The 20,189-nt window shown below is 59.2% G+C and overlaps 2 protein-coding genes across 2 annotated transcripts in view; both read left to right on the plus strand.

The window, feature by feature from the left end:
* Nucleotides 1-20,189, plus strand: part of CCL26 (C-C motif chemokine ligand 26) — a 185,248-nt gene that overhangs the window by 82,852 nt on the left and 82,207 nt on the right. The window lies entirely within an intron of this gene.
* Nucleotides 1-20,189, plus strand: part of HIP1 (huntingtin interacting protein 1) — a 92,598-nt gene that overhangs the window by 46,088 nt on the left and 26,321 nt on the right. The window contains exons 2-5 of the mRNA XM_056108268.1: nucleotides 15,827-15,890; nucleotides 17,118-17,260; nucleotides 17,373-17,429; nucleotides 19,662-19,742. Coding sequence (XP_055964243.1) covers nucleotides 15,827-15,890; nucleotides 17,118-17,260; nucleotides 17,373-17,429; nucleotides 19,662-19,742 — 345 coding nt within the window. The remainder of the gene's footprint in view (nucleotides 1-15,826; nucleotides 15,891-17,117; nucleotides 17,261-17,372; nucleotides 17,430-19,661; nucleotides 19,743-20,189) is intronic.

Genomic DNA, 20,189 nt, shown 5'->3' on the forward strand with positions numbered 1-20,189 from the left:
GGAAGAGCTGAATTCGGGGATGAGGCAGACTGGTGGGGAGGGGACTCAGCTTGGCGGGTTTCCACCCCCCCCCCCCCCCACCTTGCAGTGGTGACAGGCCGGGAGATGCGGGTGGCTCACACGTCCGGGCTGCCTTGGAAAGAGGACCAGCTTTTCATTTCTGGTTTTGTTTGTGTTTCTGTTTGGGGGCCACACCTGGCAGTGCTCAGGGGTTACTCCTGGTTCTGTGCTTAGGCATCACTCCTGGTGGGGTTGTATACGGGATGCTGGGGATTGAACTTCCATTGGTGGGCTCTGCGCGCAAGGCCAGCACCCTCCCCGCCGTGCTGTGACTCCGCCCCTTGTTTCTGGTTTTGTTTTGGTGCCCCACGCCCCTTTGAGCCATTCGCAGCCCCTGGCCTCCCCGCCACCTCCCCACTCACTCAGCCCCCGCAAAAGAGCGAACGGAGGGAGGGAGGGGGTTTATCTCCCCCCGCGTGGAAGTGGGGTTTGCTTTCAGGAGGCAGCAGGTGAGGGCTCACTCGGGTCCCCACTGTCCTCCCTCAAAGCAGCTCTGCGATCCCCCACACCGTCCTGCTTCGACAGGGGAGAGGGACTCTGAGTGTGGACTGGAGGCTCAGGGTCCATGCTTGGCGGCTGCGGGGACAGCTCTTGGGGACCTGTGATGGTGTGGCCAGGGCCGGTGAGGCTGCATGCAAAGGCAGCCCTGAGGAATGTTCTGGAATAGCAAGTAGTTCCTCACCCGCTCTCACCCGCCTGTTTCTTTTCCTTTGATTTTAGGAAGGAGAGTTGGGGTTTGAGGGTCACACCCGGCAGTGCTCAGGTTTATTCCGGCTCTGTACCCAGGGGTCACTCATGGTGGTGCTTGGGGGACCATGTGGGATGCTGAGGATTGAACCTGGATTGACCACATTTAAGGCCAATACCCTCCCCGCGGTACTAACTCTCAAACCCCTGCCCTGGGGTCCACTGCCTTCTGGAAACAGCCCCTGGAGGGAGGCCAGGGCGCAGAGGTGACTCTGGCTGGGGCCAGGCAGGAAGGGATCCTGTTAATGGCCTCCTGGAAAAGTTAAGGTCCCGCCCTTGGGCACTCTCTGTCTCCACGGCTGTTGAGTCGGATTCTGTCCACTGGAGGGGCTGGAGGGCAGCAAGCACCTATAGGTCAGTTTCAGGGCAGCAGGTTGGGCCCGAGAGCTGAGGTCTGCCCCAGGAAAGCTTTAATTAATGTAAGACACATTTCTTGGAAATGCCTCATGGATGCCTTTCACCGCGTGGCCACCTGGAGGTTGCATTGGCCTCAGAGCCTCAAAAGCACCCACGACGCAGGACTCAGGGTCCCTGGGGGCTGCTAGAACTCTGAGGGAGGAAGAAGGTTCCGCCAAGCAGGGAAGGGAGTGGATGAGTGGGGGTGAGTCCAGGGGACTTAGGCGGGCGGGCAGGTCAGAAACCCCACAGACACTGCACCTTGGGGGAGCGGGAGGGCTCAAGGCCTGGACCCCATGGCACGGGGGAGACCTGGGTTGCGTCTTGGCAGCTCAGGAGCTCCACTGGGAGTGACCCCCAGCGCAGGACCAGGAAGTAGCCGCTAGCAAAAAGAAAGCAAGCACGCAGGGACCCTCCATGTACCAAAGTGTGTCTGTGTGCGTGTGTGTATTGTGTGCGTGTAGGCATCCATGCATGTGTGTTTGCGTGTGTGTGTGTGTGCATGTACGCCTATGTATGCATGTGAGTGTGTGTGCATGTGTGCACGTGTGTGAACAGTCATGTAATGCAGTGAACAGCAGACCTGTCTAGCCCAGGGTCAGAGGGCAGGAATCAGAGTGGCCCCTCGTGCCTGAAGGATGCCGGACAGGAATCTGTTAGCCAGTGGCTCCCCTCCCCCCAGCCCGCCTGCCAGGGGGCCTCCGGAGCCCCCAGTCCTGTCTGAGAGTTCCAGGCTGGCCCTCGAGCCCCTACCCCTCCCAGCAGTGCCCCGCCAGGCTTAGGAGTCTGCAGCCAGAGTGGGCCGGGGGGCACACTTCAGGCCCTTCCTGGCACCTCAGGAAAACCTGCTTCCTGCCCTCAGTCCCAGGGGGGATCATGAGGAAGCAGGTAAGCTGGCAGGCCACGGGAGAATTTTGTTTGTTTTTGGACCACAGCCTACAGTGCTCAGGGATCGCTTCTGGCAAGGCTCAGGGAGCCATAGGGGGTGCTGGAGGTTTGAGCCAGGTGATAGCCACCACATTGCCAGGCGAGTGCCCGACCCCCTGGACTGCCCCTCTAGCACCCCTGACCTCCCATCCTGCCCCCCTCATTGCCCTGACCCCTGTACTGCCCCCTTCAGCACCCTGACCCCTGTACTGCACGTCAGCTCCCCTGACCCCCTGTCTGCCCCCCCATGTCCCTGACCCCAGAACTGCCCCTTCAGTGTCTCTGACCCTGTACTGCCCCTCCCAGCGCCCCTGACCCCCATACTGACCCCCGCCCGTCTCTGCTTCTTTTCCGATTAAACTGCGACCGTGCCACACTGTAACTCTGAGGTCTGCCATGTGCTCCCCGATCCCCTTGTCTGTTGCTCTGTCGGAGCTGCCGGCCCCTGCCAGTGTGAGGCTGATGGTGTTCGGCCAGAGGCTGGTACCCACTTGTCTCCGGAGCCTGAGCTTGGCTGTGTGTGCCCGGGGACAGCTGCTTTTTCCACGCTGGCTGTGCCGGCAGCTCTCGGAGTGTCCATGGGCACCGCTGGTCTCTAGGCTGCTGTCTAGAGAGGCGAGGCTCGGGGAGGCCTGGACTGGACCCCCACCCCCTCACCTCCAGCTGCAGGTGTGAGGGGAGGGGGTGAGTGTGGATGTGAGAGTGTGACTATGTGAGAGGGGGAGGGGGATGGTATGTGAGGGTGAGTGTGAATGAAAATGTAAGGGTGTGTATGTGCGCGTGTGCGTGTGCATGTGTGTGTGTGTGTACACACGCACGTATGCATGCATGCATTGCACGCAGATTTCATTATCCTGGTTGGCCCCATGCTGTGCTTTCAAGCTCGGAGCACAGCGGGGTGTCAGGCCCGGGTCCTGCCGCCCTCTCTGGGTGACCGGTCGTTGCGTCCCGCAGCCCTTGGCCAGGGTTCCCCTTCAGCCGCAGAAGCAGAAGTGCGAGTTCCGCTGCCTCCTTCCTGAGGAAGTAGCCTCGGGCCCCCCCCCCGCGGTGACGGGGCCATCTGGAGCCTCCCGCAGCCCCTGTCAGGGAAACTGCAGGCCTCCCCCACGCTGTCCCTCCGACACGGGGACCTGGGCTGGGGCCTGCCAGCCCGAGGAGTCTCGTTCCTGGAGCCCAGGGGGCGTCCAGGCAAGCAACCCCCACTTGGTCCTGGTGCCCGCTGTGGGCTCAGTGAGGTCACGTGGGCGGGCGGATCTGGGTCTGGACCGGCCTGGAGTGAGCGGGGGAGTTTGAGGGCAGCAGAACGTGTTGGGGAGAGAAGTTAGGGGAGAATCCTGATGGGTTTGCCCTGTTTCCTCTTGCCGGGACCCCCGGTCCCCACCTGTTTCCCACCCCCAACACACAGTTACTGCTGAGTCCTGGGGGTCTTGTCCCCCCAGAGCCAGTCCCATCTCCTCTCCCTGCCCCCCGCCCTTTCTGGTCTTGGGCTACACTCGGCAGTCCTGAGTGGTCACTCCTAGAGGGACTCGGGGACTGTTTGTGTCTCAGACCCCACTGGCCGCATCTGCAGGAGACACCCTACCCACCCTCTCAGAAGGCCCCAGAAGAAGCCAGTGCCTCCCCTCTCCCCCGGGTACCCTGGCATAGCGCCAGCAGGACTCCAACAGTTTCATCTCATCTTCTGGTCCGGGGGCCCCACCCGGCAGTGCTCAGGGAACCCTGTGAGCTGGGGACGGACCCGGGGTTCCCACCCACAGAGGTGGTCCCCGACAGGGAGGGCAGGGTGGGTGGGGCCTCACCTCATCCCTCTGCCCCGTGTCCCTGTCAGCTCCTGCACTGCCACTTCCTGGGCCAGGCTCCTGCCTCTTCCCCCTGCCTTGCTGGCTGTTTTTCCATGAAACTGGGGTTCCCAAGAACACTGGAGAGATAGGATGGCGGGCAGGGCGTTTGCCTGGCATGTGGCTGACCCGGGTTCAATTCCCAGCATCCCATAGGGTCACCGAGCCCAGCCAGGAGAAAGCCCTAAAGATGACCGGGCGTGACCCCAAACCAAAAATAAAATGAGGAGAGACCCAGGCTCACCAGGCTCAGCTCGACCCCGCTGTCCCTCACTCCCTTCCACGTTTCTCTCCTGAGCCCCCCACAAGAGCCCTGGTAGTGGCTGCCACAGCGGTCAACTCCAGTCACCTGGACCAGTGTTCACACAGCACTGGGTACCCCGTTTGCGCTTCCAGCTGGCTCCTTCCCGCACTTCCGATTCTGGCCTCCCCGCCCAGCCTGTGTTGGGGTGCCCGAGAGGCTTCACTCGATCCCCTAGACCAGCTCCTCCAACCCTCAGCCTTCTCCCAGGACCCGTCCAGTTTACTGCAGTCCCTCTTGCCTGCAAGCAACCTTGCCAAGTAACTGGGGGGCTGTCTGATGCCTCCCTTCTGCACCCCTGTGTCCAAACCCAGCGGAGCTCACGTGTACCCAGTTCCCACCTCGGGCGGGTACCCCCTCATGCTGCCTACCTGGCCCTGGCCACTGGGGTCGCGTCAGAATTCTCACTGCAGCCAGAGGTTGGGAGGGAGTTGGAGGGGGCTCCCAGCCCTTTGAGGACAGGTTGCCCCCCCCGCCCCCACCTCCATCCCCAACCTCCTGCCCAGGTGTTTGCCTCGTTGCCCTCCCCGGGAGCCCTCGCGGGCCCGAGCAGAGTGACCCTGGCAGCCTGTTTCCTCTTGTGCGTCCCTTCTCACTCCACGTCCATCGGCCTCTCTCCTCACCCCGAGAATGACATCCAGGGTCGGGGCTGTTTCCGCTGTGGCTCCAGGCACCCTCACTGCCTTCCGAAGGATGCCTGGAGGGGCCGGAGCAGCCCGACAGCAGGGAGGGCGTGCTGACCTGGGTTCGATCCCCATCATCCCATCTGATCTCCCAAGTCTGCCAGATCTGATCCCGAGCACAGAGCCAGGAGAAAGCCCTGCACATCCTTGGTGTGTCCCCAAACCCAAACCAGGAGATGCTCATGGGTGACAGGGAAAAGGATGCAGAGCAGTGCGCCCCGCCAGGGTGTTGGGGAGGTCCAGGAAATCCGGAGGAACCCCTGGACCCACTGAGCTTTGCCAGTGAGGTCGGGGCCAGCAGCGGGTGGCCGTCGCCGTGTGGGCCCAGCCCGAGGAGCCCGTTTTCTGAGCCTTACGTAAACGCACCTACCTGCATGTGCTTCTGTAAACGGAGCCCTGTTCTCATGCCAGGCGGAGATTGCTACTGAGAGGGCGCTGGTGCCAGGTTCTTGTGTGAAAATGAGTAAGAGTCACCTCGTTTGCTCCCGGTGTCCACGCTGACCGCCCCTGTCACCCGCTTGTCTTCGCTTAGAGACCTGGGTCCAGCAAGGGAGCCCTTTCTCTCTCTCTCTCTCTCTCTCTCTCTCTCTCGTTCTCTCCTTTTTGTTTGCTTTTTGAGCTATGCCTGGTGGTGTTCAGGGCTCAGTGCTCCCGGCTTTGTGCTCGGGGATCCCTCCTGGTGGTGCTGGGGTGCCCTGGGTGGTGCCAGGGATGAACCGAGCCGAACAGGATGCAAGGTGAGCACTTCAAGGAGGAGTCCCCCCCACAACCCCCCCCCCAGCTGCTGGGGTCGGCCAGAGATGTCATCAGCTCGCTCTTTGCCCACCCTCCAGTGCTCTGCGGCTTCCAGGGGCAGCTGCTTTGAATCCCCCTGATTCTAGCTCAGGACCACAGGATCGCAGAGGCTCAGGGGTTCCCCTGTTTACTACCCCCCCACCCCCCAATCCCAGCTGAGATCGTAGTTGAGAGCCAGGCCGTGTGGTGACTGAAGCCCGATGGGGCTTTTGGGTTGGGGGCGGGGGTCTCTGTCTGTCATGAACTTGGGCTTCTTGCCCCACCATCCACTCAGGTTTGCCACCCCTCCCCCCAGCGCCACCGTCCGTGGGGGTTAGTGGGGGCACAGAGGCCACCCCTCGGTCCCCAAAGGTTACTGTGCTGGGCCGTGGCCTCCTAGTCTGTGTTCCCCCGGGTTTCCTAGGAGGTGCTCAGGTTGGGGTCTGTGTAATCGGCCGATGGGTGAGCCGACCCTCAACCCTTCAAGACGGCCATGGGCCGAGAGCAGAGGCCAAGAGCAGAGGCTATCCTCCAGCTCAGCTAGCCCAGCTTCCCAGCCGGCGCCCTCAGGATGGGCAGCTGGAGCACGAGTCTGTGAGAAGTTCCCTCTGAGACTTGCAGCACCCCCCCCCCCCCCCCCGCTGGCTGGACCCTTGTTCCTCTAGCGAGTGTGCCTGCCCCCCACCCCCACTGCACCCCGGGGGACCCTCCGTGACAGTAAACAGGGCTGCACACAACTCAGGGAAGATGGTGGAGGACTCTGCATGCTCATGATCCGACAAGCCATGCGGTTGACACATTGGGTTCCAGAGTGTGCCTGGAGTCGAACGAGAATCGGCCCCCGGCCCTTCCCTGGGGCAGAAGATGGGTGTGCGGACGCTGGGCTGTGCAGTTGGGGGTTTCACAAGATGGGAACCTCTGTGGGTTTCAAAGGCGGGAAGCCTCGGGGAGGGAAGTTGTTACTGCTGGTTTGGGGGTGGTGGTGGGGTAGACACGGGCTGAGCCCCAGAAAGCCCTCAGCTGTCCTCGGTGCCAGGGACCGAGCTGCAGCACTGCTGTCGGCCGGGGAAGCCCAAGGACCAGGACCATCCTCTCCTTCATCCTCGCCTCAGCCCGGCCCGGTCCTTCGCATGCAGAACTACAGCGTGACTTTGGGGCCAAACTGGAATAGCTGGTGTTGGAAGGACCCAGAACTGCAGCTCCACACATCGGGTTCCTCTCCCCCCTCCCCGGGTCAACCCGAGCACCCTGGAGCCCGTGGCAGGCACCCCTGCCCGGGCACACAGAGGCCGCTCGGCCGGAGGGGGGTGGGGGTAGGGCCAGAGCAGGCGCCTTGCCCAGAGACACCTGCTGAGTCCAAGCGCTTCTGCCCCAAGAAGAGGAACTGCCAGGGGGTGTCGGCTCCCCCCCCCCCCCCCCCGCAAAACCAGGACTCCCCACAGCTGGGGCAGAGGGCAAGGGCAGCTTCTTCTTTCTTTCCTAGAACCCCGGTGTCCAGCCTCGTGCCTGGCCCCCTGGGGCTTCCGAGGGGTTCGGAGGTCACCCACCTCCTATGGGAGCGGAAGAACCAGGACCGGCCGGAGCTGTAACACAGCGGGCTGGGCGCTTGCCTTGCACGCAGCAGCAGACCGGGTTCAATTCCCATCCCGGCTCTCCCTGGGGGTCCCTCGGGGCTTGCCAGGGGTAAGCCCTGAGCACCGCAGGGTGTGGCCTAGAAACAAAAGAACTGGGGCAGCAGAATGACCCCTGGGCAGGCACCGCCTTCCAGCTCAGCCCTGGCTCCCTCCTTTGTCCCTGTCTCTGTCCCTCTCTTTGTCCTTCTTTCTCCAGCCCCTCAGGCCCAGGACTTGCTGTTCCCTCCAGCAGGGCTGCTGTCCCCCAGGTCCAAGTGGCTGCCTCCCTCGCACCAAGGCGCCTCTGGGGTCTGTTCTCTCCCAGTCGCCCTGTGCTCCCCAAAGGGCTTGCTGGGTCTCGGGAGCTGCTGCTCGGGTGACCAAGGGGACCCCGTGTCTCCCCATGCCTCCCACTATCTGGCTGCCTGTTTCCAGAGCCAGGCTCCCGGGACAGTGCTCGGTGGTCCTGGAGGAAGTGTCAGGCCAGTGTGTGACACTCCGCACTCCGACCTGGAAGGCCACTGGCTAACCTCACCCTTGGGGCTTTCAGACATCTCAGCACCCCAGACACCCCAGGGCCCTGGCATCCCCTCCCCTGTTTGTCTTTTGTTTAGGGTCCCCCCCCAGCTCCATGCTTACAGCAACTTCTGAGGGTGCCGGTGGTAAAACTTGGGGCATTGTCACCCCGCTTTGTAAAGAAATCAGTTTGCCTTGGGTTTATACTGTGGAGCTTCAGGGGGCTCATTTCACACCTCAGAAGGTGTAAGGGAGGGGCTGGAGAGATAGCACAGCAGTTAGGGTGTTTGCCTCGCACATGGCCGACCCGGGTTCGATTCCCAGAATCCCATATGGTCCCCTGAGCACCGCCAGGAGTAATTCCTGAGTGCAGAGCCAGGAGTAGCCCCTGTGCATTGCCAGGTGTGACCCAAAAAGCAAAAAAAAAGAAGATGGTAGGGGTGAGCCAGAGTGATAGAACAGGGTCTGGCACGTGGCCGACGTGGGCTCGGTCCCTGGCACCCCATATGGGCCCCGAGCCTCACTGGGAGTAATTCCTGAGCACAGAGCCAGGAGTGACCCCTGAGCATCTCCAGGTGTGGCCCTCAAAACAGCAAAGATGGTCAGGACTGGCTGCTCCCACCACCAGGAAGACTCCTTACCCCCTCCAGTCCCTCCTTGCCCCCTGGCAGCTGCCCCAGTGCTCTTGATTTGGGGCCTGTTTCCGGGTTTCAGATTCTTCGTGTGGGCGAAGCCTCGGGGTGACCCCCTCCCCTCACTTCCTGCTGCTTTCACTGGCAGGGTCCCCTCCAGGACCAGGACCTCAGGGCTCATCCACCCTGGCTCTGGGGGCTGAGCCCCTCCCTGGCCAGAAGTGCCCGCCCTCCCTCCCTCCCTCCCTCCCTCCCTCCCTCCCATGCTAAAGCATTGAACTTTCCAGCCCCAGCCCAGAGAGGATCTTGCTCCCTGACCCCCCTCTCGTGTCCAGCTGTCCTTTGCTTTGTGTCCCAGGGCCTCTGGCAGCCTCTGTCCCCCTCCATTCAGTCTCCCCGGTGCTTCTTTTGGGGGTCCCTGTTCCAGGAGTGCCCATCCCTGAGGTGGGAGCTGTTCCTGCAGTCACCGACCTCACCTTCGAGGCCTCCATCCTTCCTGCTTCCTGTGCCAGCGCCTCTGCCCTCTGGGCTCAGTGCCCGCTGAGAAGCCCTCTGCCCCCTGGACTGCTCCCTCCCTCCCTCTGGACAGCCTGACCTGACCTCACCCCGTTCCCCAGAGCATGTCAGGGACTGGGCAGAGCAGGGTTGGCACCAGGCCACGTCATCTTGGGCAACTGACTGAGCCTTTTTTCTGGTCCAAATGTCGTCTGGGGGTGGTCATTCACTTTTGATAGTGGTCGCTCACTCCTGGTGGCGGTCACTAAATGCTGCACATGCTTGGGCTGACCGCGGGGTGCTGAGGGGTTTGGGACCGGTCAGGTCACCATGAGCCTCCCATGAGCCCCGCTGGCATTGCCCGAGTTCTGGGGAGTCTGGGCTGCCTCTGACTGGAGGGGAAATTGCTCTCTGCAGGAGGAGAAGTTCAGCCTTCCCGGCTTCCCGATCTCTCAGGAGAACTTCAGGGGGTCTGGGGACATGGGACAGCAGAAAGGGAACCACCCCAAGTTCTATCCCAGGCACCCCACACAGTACCCAGAGGAGTCAAGTGTGGGCTTCCTCCCCCACCAAGAAAGAAATTCTTTTTTTCTTTTTGAGTCATACCCAGCAGTGCACAGGGGTTACTCCTGGCTCTACACTCAGGAATCACTCCTGACAGTGCTCGGAGGACCATACGGAATGCTGGGAATCGAACCCCGGTCGGCGTGTGCAAGGCACCCGCCCTACCCAGGATGCTATCGCTCCAGCCCCAAAAAAAGTTTCTTAGGAAGACACAATTAAGGGAACTAGGAGGGAGAGAGGGAAGGGAAGGGGGTGGAGAGAGAGGCTTTCCGGGCTTCTCGGAGAGGAGGGGGCCACTCTCCCCGCTGGGTAAAGTGAGAAAGTGCAGTGAGGCTGGCCCTTGCTCTGCCGACCCAGCTCCATCCAGTGACTCCTCAGGGTCCCTCAAGCACCACCAGCCCTGAGCACCTCACTGTGTGGCCCCCACCCCACCCCACCCCAATAAATAAATAACAAAGAGAAAGAAATCCTACATCCCTGCTGGGGATGTGCCCCCCCCTTCCTCCCCCCCCCCCCCACAAGCCCTTGACCTACCCCTGGTCACCACAAAGCTGGTTTTCTGGGCTTTCCCCAAACCACCCCTGCCTGGGGCTGCCCTGGCTGATAAGAGCCTGGTGCTTGCTTTGCATTTGGGGTGGGTCCTTGCTTATCACAGCTTTCTGGGTAGGTGGGACTTTGGGGCTTAGGGGCGGACAGTGCTTAGGGGCATTCTGGGTGCTGGCGGGCTTGCAGCCTTTCTCCTCTGAGGACTGGGTTGTCCACAGAGAACTCCTGCCCCAGGCCCAGCCTCGGGAGAAGTGGGTTCCCTTGGGCACCCTGAGGGGGCAGGCTTGCCCTTTCTTGCTCTGAGAGGGCCCCATGTGCCCCCTAGACACTGCCACAGTTCACGGACACTCCCTCCTCCCAACACTCTGTATTCTGTGGTGTTTATGTTTTTTTTTGCCACACCTGGCAGTGCTCAAGGTTTACTTCTGGATCTGCACTCTGGGATCAGTTGTGGCGGCTGGGAGTGCCGGGCATAGAGCCCAGGCTGGCTGCTGTGCAAGGCAGGTACCCTGCCCGCTGTACTATCGCTCTGGCTCGTATATCTTTATTTTTCAGAGTTAAAAGAATTCAAGTAATAATATGGATAACTTACAGGGGGTCAAAGTGATAGTATAGGGGGAAAGGCGCTTACCTCGCCCGCAGCCAACCTGGGTTTGACCAGGCATCCCATAGGGTGGTTCCCCCCCCCCCCCCGCCATGATAATGACCCCTGGGGGCAGTGGTCAGTATAAAGATGCTGAAGTAAACTCAAGGCCCACCTGCCAGGGTCTCCCTGAAGGCCCTGATGTGGCCTTCAGTAAATTTCCAGTAGAGCTGGGTGTGTCCTCTAGGCTTGGATTCTTGACTGAAGACCCTAGACCCCCCCCCCCCCAGGGTGAACCCCACCCTGATCATTTGTGGCCATACCAGCAATGTCACTGTCAAACGTGTCATTGGCCATTTCCCTGTTCTTCAGGTCCAGCAGGAATGCAAGCGGCTTAGAGGGTGGGTGGAGGTGGTCACTTGCCCAGGGCTCTGCCTGATGGTATGCCAGGGGCAGTTGCGGGGACAGTGGACCCTCAGGACAGAACTGGGAAGGGAAGGAAGGATAAACTGGATGTTGTGTTTCAGGAGTCCTGGGCCCCCCAAACCCCCTGGTTTGCTCCCCCTGAGCTTTAGTGGGGTGAACTGGCCACTTCTTTACTTGGAGGATGGACCAGGGGTTGGGTCGTGCCCCGAAGCGCTCAGGGCTGACTCCCGGCAGGACCCTGTGTGGTGTGGGGATGAGCCAGGGTGGGCTGTACCCTGCCGTACCATCTCTACCCCATCCTTTGAAAAAAAAATTTTTTTTTTGCTTTTTGGGTCACACCCGGCAATGCACAGGCATTACTCTTGGCTCTGTGCTCAGCAGTTACCCCTGGCAGTGCTCAGGGGACCATATGGGATGCTGGGAATCGAACCCAGGTTGGCCGCATGCAAGACAAGAAGCCCTACGTGCCGTGCTACTGCTCCGGCCCCTGAAAATTGTTCTTTATTGAATCGCCATGAGTTGCAAAAACTATTTGTGATCAGGTTTCAAACGTCCAGTGTTCTAACACCAGCCCCTTCCCCAGTGCCCACGACGTTCCCCCAGTGTCCCTAGGTCCCTGTACACCCCCCAGCTGCCTCTGTGGAAGGCACCTTCCCCCTCCCCCGTGGTGTCCTGGGTTCCCTTCCCTAACCTCCCCCTCTCCTCTCTCCTGCCCTGAGCCACGCTTCCTACTGAGCTCTCCTGCCCTTTTGTTTCTATTGCCCTTGGGTTTTTGTTTTTAAAGGCAAACATTTATTTATTTTGCTTTTTGGGTCACACCCCGTGATGCACAGGGGTTCCTCCTGATTCATGCACTCAGGAATTACTCCTGGCGGTGCTTGAAGGACCATATGGGATGCTGGGAATTGAACCCCGGGTTGGCCATGTGCAAGGCAAATGCCCTACCCACTGTGCTATCGCTCCAGCCCCAGCCCTTAGGGTTTGATATTTCCCTAGAAGGCTCTTGATAGCCTAAGTCTGAGAGATCATCCTGAGTCTGCCCTGCTCTCTCTGGCTGATTTCATCCAGTGCAGGAAATCGCATGACTTCCCCCTTCCTCACGGCTGAGTTGTTTCCCGCTGCATGTATGTCTCATCATTTCTTGGTCCAGTCATCTGTCTTTGGACATCTGGGCCATCTCCAGATTTGGATTCTTGTGAGCAGTGAACATGGGAGCCTCGGGGACTGTTCCCAGGAGTGGAATCTCCAGCCCCGTTCTTTTTTTCCTTTTTGGGTTTTTGGGCCGTTTGGGGCTGTTTTGGGCCAGGTGGGCGTTGCTCAGGGCTGACTCCTGGCTCTGCACTCAGGATGCTCGGGGGACCCTATGAGATGCCAGGGATCAAATCCAGGTGGCCACGCGCAGGGCAGACGCCCTTTCTGCTGTCCTATCACCTGGCCCCAGCGTCCCTGTTCTTGTAGCATCACCTCGGCCTGCCCGGCCGTTGCTGGGGAGCGTCGGGCGTTCTGGGAAGGGGCGCCGTGAGGGAGAAGGACCCTGCAGGAGTTCTTGGAGTTGCTGGGACAAGCAGATGCAAAGCAGAGGCTGTAATCGTCAGAAATGTCTTCTCCCACATTCTGGAGGTCCAAGGCCTTCCCTTGGCGCCCCTCCACCAGGCACCTACCAACCAGCGCCATCTCTGCGTGCCCATCCCAGGTGCGAGCGCCCCAAAAACAAGATCCCGTTTCCCGGTGCCAGAGCGGGGTTTGGACTTGGACATTTTTGAGAAGACCCACAAAGCGCATACTCTGGACCCAAGAAAGGACAGTGGGTAGGGACCTACCTCGCATGCGGCCGACCCGGGTTCGAACCCCAGCATCCTGCTCCCCCAGCACCCTCAGCCCATCAGAAGTGAAACAGCTCAGAGCCGGGAGTCATCCCTGAGCACTGTCCGGCATGGCCCCCAAACAAAAAACAAAACCAGCGGCCACTGCCGCATCAACTCAGATATGACTTTCAGTTTTGTTTATTTGGGGGTCACACAAGGCAGTGCTCAGGGCTGCTCCTGGCAGGATGCACCGGGAATGGAGCCTTGGTCCAGCACAGGCCAGGCAAGAGCCCTGCCCCCCGTCCCCGTGGCGTCCACCCGCAGACCTCATGGGAAGACAGAGGGTCAGACGCTGGCCTTGTCAGACCAGCAGTAGCCGAATGTCCGCGGAGGCGCCGGAACAATGAACAGAAGCAAAACCGAAGCGACCTCCTGTGGGGGGCCGCCTTGTTCATTGTGGGACGGGGTTGCTAGAGCCTTCCGAGAACAGGGGGCAACCTTCTTTGCATCCTGAGCAAAACAGCGGCAAGAAGGGAGTTTTTGTTTGTTGGGGGCACAGTGGGCAAATGTGGCACTACCCGTTGGATGGTATTGAGAAATTCTCCTTTAAAATGTCACTGTGAGATTACCTTAGGTCTGTAATAAAAACTAAAATGTGATTAATTCCCTATTTCTAATATTAAAAGTTTTGAGAAGGTTTTCTAACCAATAAATAAGTGACATTGTATATATAAAAAATAAAATGTCACCATGATACAGGGACTGAGGTAAATTTGGGGATCCCTCTTAAGCGTCCTTTTTTAAAATTATTATTACTTTTATTTATTTATTCTTGGCTTTTTGGGTCACACTCGGTGATGCACAGGGGTTATTCCTGGCTCATGCACTCAGGAATCAGTTCTGGCGGTGCTCAGGGGACCATATGGGATGCTGGGAATCGAACCCGGGTTGGCCGCATGCAAGGCAAACGCCCTCCCTCCCCGCTGTGCTGTCACTTGAGACCAAGAGATCTTTTTCGAACAAAATGTGTGTGCAGGTAAATAGTTACAGCCGTTAGAAATAAAATAAAATGTTGGCATCATCATACAGATTTTTTTTTGTCTGTCTGTTTTTTTAATACGGCTCATTTTTGTTTGGGGATCACACCCTGCGGTGCTCAGGGCTTCAACTCTTGGCTCTGCAGATAGGGGTCACTCCTGGCCATACTCAAGGGACCCTGTGTGGATCTGGGTCAGCTGTGTGCAAGGCGAGTGTCTCAGCCCCACCGGGCTGTCTCTTGGGACCCTCATACAGGAACAGTCCCCCTTGCTCTGGTCATAGTGAGTGTGGCAGCTGACGTTCCTCCGTCCTTAAGAGTTGACTCTCCACAGCGGGGACCCAGTGCAAGCCTGAAGATACTTAACAGTGGGCCCTTTTTCAGAAAGTACCTGATGCCAGAGATGGTATAAGGCACTTGCTTTGCCTATGGGTGACCCAGGTTCGATTCCTGGCAGTAAGGAGGAAGGAAGAGAGGGAGGGAAAGAGGAGAAGGGGAAGGGAAAGGGGGAAGATGGAGGGTAGAGAGAGAGGGAGAGAGGGGGAAGGGAGAGGGGTCTGCTGTTTGGAGCCGTAGTGCAGTGGGTGGGACACTCACATTGCATGCATCTGACCCAGGTTTGATCCCTGGTACCTCATATGGTCCCCTGAGCCCTGCCAGGAGTGATCCTTGAGCACTGCTGGGTACTCCACCCTCCTAAAACAAGTGTCTGTAACTTGTCCATAAAGATGAATGTTTGGCAGATGCCGGCGTCTGGCGGGTAAGGGCGTAGCTGTGTCTATTTTGTATCTTTGTGATCAAAATTTTAAAAGTTCTTTGGCACAGTCGCCCCCTGGGAAGCCGTCCTAATGGCAGTGAGGGCGCCGATCCACACGGGCACCCGTGTGAAAGCCACCCAGAAGAAGAGAGCTGGGATCAGGCCCGCTGAGGGGTCTGACATCATGAACCGTCGCTGGAGACGTTGGGGGGCGGGAAATGTGCTGTGGTGAAGGGATGGGTGTTGGAACATTATAGAACTGAAACCCCGTCCTGAACAACCTTGTAACTGTGCATCTCACTGTGACTCAACAACAACAAAAATTTAAAAATATAAAGAACCGTGCCTTGTGGCAAATTTTCCCCACTCCGCTTGCAGAATTTTTCACGAGGTTATTTTCAAGTGAGAAAAGCGAGATGTGGGGGAAAATCTGCATGGGGCAATGCATTTTAATAGAACGGTGACCTGAGGAGTCCGGTGGGGGTGATGTATATGTGTGTGTGTGTGTGTGTGTGCACGCGAGACAGCTGTGTGTGGGGGGGAGGGGCGTTTGGGCAGAGGAAATGAAGCCCCAGGGCAGCCTCCAGGTGACCCTGACGCCAGGCAGCGTGGTGGCGGCCTGTTTCCCCTGCCTGCTTCACTCTGGTCCTGGGGAAATGCCCGGACAGCAGGGGGTGTCAGCAGGGAGCTGGTGGGAGCAGGCAGGCTCTGTGGAAGGTTCTAGCAGCGAGAAGGACGCATCTGGCCAGGCCCAAGTGGCACCCTGAGCACAGGACCTCTTCCCCCTGCTCCCTGAGAAATAATGTTTCCCTTGGGGGGGGGGGGGCTGAGAAGCACCCTTTTGTGTGGGCTTTCATGGCCTTGTTGCTGCGCCAGGCGAGTGAGTGGCAGGCAGGCACAGCAGCTGGACCCGGCCAACACCGGGCAGCCTGGCCCTGCCAGCTGGCCTGGCATTTGCTGCAGCTCCCCGCCGCCCCCCCCTCCCCACCCCCCCCCCCCGCGCGCCCCGACAGTGCGGCCCAGGGGCCTTCATTGGAGGGGCGGAAGGGGTGGGGTGTCTGGGAGGGTCCTGGCGCCCCCCCTCAACAGCTCATTCTTGCCTCCCCACCCCCCCTGCTGTTTTCCAGAGCGTCAGCATCAATAAGGCCATTAATACGCAGGAAGTGGCCGTGAAGGAAAAGCACGCCCGGAATATCCTTTGGCTGTTGCTGAGAAGAGTGGCCGGAGAGCGGGGTCAGATGGCGTGGACAGGGGTCGCGGCTAGGCGGGGCAGCGAGGGGATACCACACACGCGCGAGGGCGCACACGCGTGGGCACACGTGTACATACGCACACGCGCACACGTGTGCACACACACGTGAGGGCATGCACGCACGCATGTATACATGAGCGCACGTGTGCAGGCACATGCCCCAGCAGAGTGTCTGACCCGTCCCTGGAGACCATCACCCTGTCGCCTTAGGAATGGAGGGAAGGGACCTGGCTGCTGGCCTGAGGGGCTTCCTCTTTGGGACCCCTTTTCCCAAGCCGCTGTTCCTGGAAAACCCTGCCCTGGTGTGGGCCCAGGAGGGGCTTTCACTTCACCTGCTCTTTGTTCACATGCTGCCCCCGCCCGGACCCTCTGTTTATCACTGAGCCCCCCGCCCAGAAAGGGGGGCCCTCTGAGGCCATCACCCCGACATTGCATGGGGGCAGCCACGGGTCCACCCAAAGTCAGGGGGGAGGCAGATCCGGCCCTGTGAGGCCACGTGCTTGCCATATCCCCCCGTGCAGAGGCCTGGGGACCCCTCAGCTCTGTGGCTTTGTGGGCATAGGCCGCCGGGTGGAGGAGGGACCCTGGGTGCAGAGTGCAAAGCTGAAGCCCCGGCCCTTGGGTTGGATCCCCGGCACCCGATAGGGCCCCCAGAACCCCACCAGGACTGACCTCGAGCACAGAGCCAGGAGTAAATTCTGAGCACTGACGGATGTGGTCCAGAAGCCAGAAAGGAAAAAAAGGGGGTGCAGGGCCTGGGAAGGCGACTGTGCTCACTTCACATGTCAGGGCCCAGGGTCCATGCCAGCAGGCCCCCGATCGCAGTCCAAGGTGGACCCCCCAGCACTGCAAGGACAGCGCCAGTCATGGCCGGAAGTGCTTGTGTCCCTCCCCCAGACGACCCAGCGCCAACCCAGCCAAGGGGATCGAGGCACAGCAAAACCCAATTCTGAGGCTCCTTCCCCTGGGGGACTTAGCAGGGACCCTGCGGGCAGGCGGGGCAACAGCGCCCTCTGGGGGCAGATCGATGTCCTCCCAGAAGAGCGTCCTTAAGACCAGACCCCTGGGGCAGGAGGCGGGGACAGATCTGGGGGGGCCCTGCTTGCCGTCCACCTTGAGGTAGGGTTCCAGCGCCCAGCCCACCGTTTTCCATGACTCCCCCGCACCGTGCATCCTGGGCACCCACCACGAGAAGGGGGCGCAGACCTTCTGGTCCGTGGTCAGCCGGCTGCCCCTGTCCAGCAATGCCGTGCTCTGCTGGAAGTTCTGCCACGTGTTCCACAAGCTGCTTCGCGATGGACACCCCAATGTGAGTGCCTGGGCTGAGGGGGTGCGGGGGGTCGCGCGGCCTTCCCCTGCCTCTTCTTCCTGGCAGCACCCCCAGCTCACGCTTCTCTCCACCCCTCCCCCCGCCCCCCCAGGTCCTGAAGGACTCGCTGCGCTACAAGAATGAGCTGAGCGACATGAGCAGGATGTGGGTGAGTGCGAGAGCCCCCCCCCACGCCCCAGAGCCCCTCGGGGCTAGATGCTCTTCTTCGTGAACACTGGGGAGGAGGCACGGTGCCCCCCAGAGTGGCGATGGCCTCCGGGAGGTCTCTGTGCTGGCCTCTGCTCCCTGCAGGCTCGGAGCCCTCCAGGGGGCTTCGCTCTCTCGAACCCTTCCTTCCCCTCGCTGCTCACTCCAGGGTCCCATTAAATTGGAGATTAGCATCCCGGTTTTGGCAGGGGGCCGGGGAGCGGTCCACTCACTGCAGCCGTGCTCAGGGGGTCCCAGAGCAGTGCTGGGGATGGAATCCAGGTTGGGTGTGTGCAAGGTGGGCACTTTATTCCCAGCACTCTGGCCCCTGAAAATGATTGTTCCGTTTATCGAGGTCTAAGATTCCTGTCTTTGCACACACACTCTTCCCCCCATATATACATATATATGTGTGTATATATATATGTGGCAATGTGGCACTCCTCCCGTTGTTCATTGTTGTGCTCGAGCGGGCACCAGTAACATCTCACAACAAATTGTGACACTTGTTACTGTTTTTGGCATATCGAATACGTCACGGGTAGCTTGCCAGGCTCTGCCATGCGGACGAGATACTCTCGGTAGCTTGCCAGGCTCTCCGAGAGGGGCAAAAGAATTGAACCGGGGGCGGCCGCGTGCAAGGCAAAAGCCCTCCCCACTGTGCTATTGCTCCAGCGTGACTTAATAATAGTAATAATAATAAGAAGAAGAAACATTCAGTATTTATTCAAAGAAAGTCCTTTTGTTTCTGATGATTATACTATTAAGGTGATCACATCTAGCGATGCTCAGGGATCGCTCCTGGCAGACTCGGGGGATTCTGTGGGACGCTGGGATCAAACCCAGGTGAACCTCATGCAAGACAAATGTCCTTCCCACTGTCCCATCACTCTGGCCCCTTTCCTGATTTCGGGACAGTTATTTCATTCTTTGCCCGTGTGTTTCTCTGCCCTGTATTCTGGACAGTGTCATTAAAATTAAATCTGGCGTTCCGTTCAGTTCACTCTTCTCTTCAGCTGGGTCCAACTCCACAGAAGTATCCTGGTAATTATCTTCATTTCCTGGGGCTGCCCCACCCCACCCCCAAGCTGCTTGCCATTCTTTGTAATTTCTTGCGCCCTGCTAGTGTTTTGAGACCATCACGTATTTTATTTTTAGACATATTAAACCTAGCGGTTTCCAACATCGCTTTATACTTCCATTATCTAGGCCAGCGCCATAGTACAGAGGGGAGGACATTTACCTTGCACATAGCCGACCCAGGTTCGATCCCTGGCATCCCATATCATTCCCTGAGCACTGCCAGGACTGACCCCTGAGCACTGCTGAGTATAGCCAAAAACAAACAAAGTGATACATTTCCATTATCTGAAATCCTCAGAGGTTTGTGTCTGACTTGGGGGGTCGCTAATTTCACTCATCACATCCCAACAGAGGCTACAAGTGGTTGGTTTGCTCTGCAGTGCTCTGGGAGCACTTGGTCCGGGCTGGCGGAGGGGTTTGTGTTCATTCTGGCCTAGTTCCTGGCCCAGAGGAGGCGACAGCCGCCCCCACCCCGCCTTTCCTCCCCTGAGTGTTTGACTGCAGCTTTCCCCTGAGGGCCCCTCCTCCTCTGATTTCCAGTGCTTTCCAAAAAGATGATTAAGTATTTCGCCCAATATCGTTCATGACTTTCAATGGGTAGGTCGATCCTGGTACTTAACCTAGGTGGGCCTCACCTGTGTACTGTCTCCCCAGCCCTCAAACGGCTTACTCCCGACTCTGCACTCAGGGGTCATTCCTGGCGGTGCCCGGGGGACCCTGTGGAGTGCCAGGGATTGAACCTCGGTCCGCAGCATGCTGTGCTATTGCTCCAGCGTGACTTAATAATAGTAATAATAATAAGAAACATTCAGCATTTGTTCAAAGAAAGTCCTCTTGTTTCTGAAGATTATACTATTAAGAATGTTCATAGGAGCCAGAGCAATAGCACAGTGGGGAGGGCGTCTGCCTTGCACGCAGCCAACCCGGGTTCGATCCCCCGCATCCCTTTTGGTCCTTCGAGCACCACCAGGAGTAATTCCTGAGTGCAGAGCCAGGAGTCAGGCCCCAACCTGAGCACCGCCGGGTCAGGCCCCAACCTGTCCCACCCCCAGAGAAGAGCGGAGACCAAACGTCCGCTCCTGACACCAGCTCCCTTCCCTCTCCCCGGAAGGGCCACCTGAGTGAGGGCTATGGCCAGTTGTGCAGCATCTACCTCAAACTACTGAGAACGAAGATCGAGTACCACACCAAGGTGAGTCTGTCCCCCAGTCCCCGGGCCGGTGACATGGCCACATTCGAGCTGGGGGTGTGTGTGGCCTCAGGAGGAGAAGGGGCAGCAGGGCAGGGTGTCAGGCCCAGCGACATCTCCTACACCCTCTGTGTCTCCTGCACCTGCTTCTCTGACATCTGCGTCTCCTACATCTCCAGTACCTTCTGCATCTCCGACACCTTCTGCATCTTCTGCATCTCCTGCATCTTCTGTACCTCCTACACCTTCTGCTTCTCCTATACCTTCAGTATCTTCTGCATCTCCTACACCATCTGCATCTTCCCCTCTCCCCATTTTACGCACACAGGGCAGAACCTGAGAGGTGGGGGATGCTTTGGAGACTCCACTTTGAGGGCAGGTGGGAGCAGTTCTCCACTTTGCGCACAGTGCTCCTGCCCGGCCCTTCTCTTCACGGGGCGCAGCCTCTGC

This window comes from Sorex fumeus, unplaced genomic scaffold (genome assembly GCF_029834395.1).
Source record: "Sorex fumeus unplaced genomic scaffold, SorFum_2.1 ptg000199l, whole genome shotgun sequence".
Taxonomy (NCBI): domain Eukaryota; kingdom Metazoa; phylum Chordata; class Mammalia; order Eulipotyphla; family Soricidae; genus Sorex; species Sorex fumeus.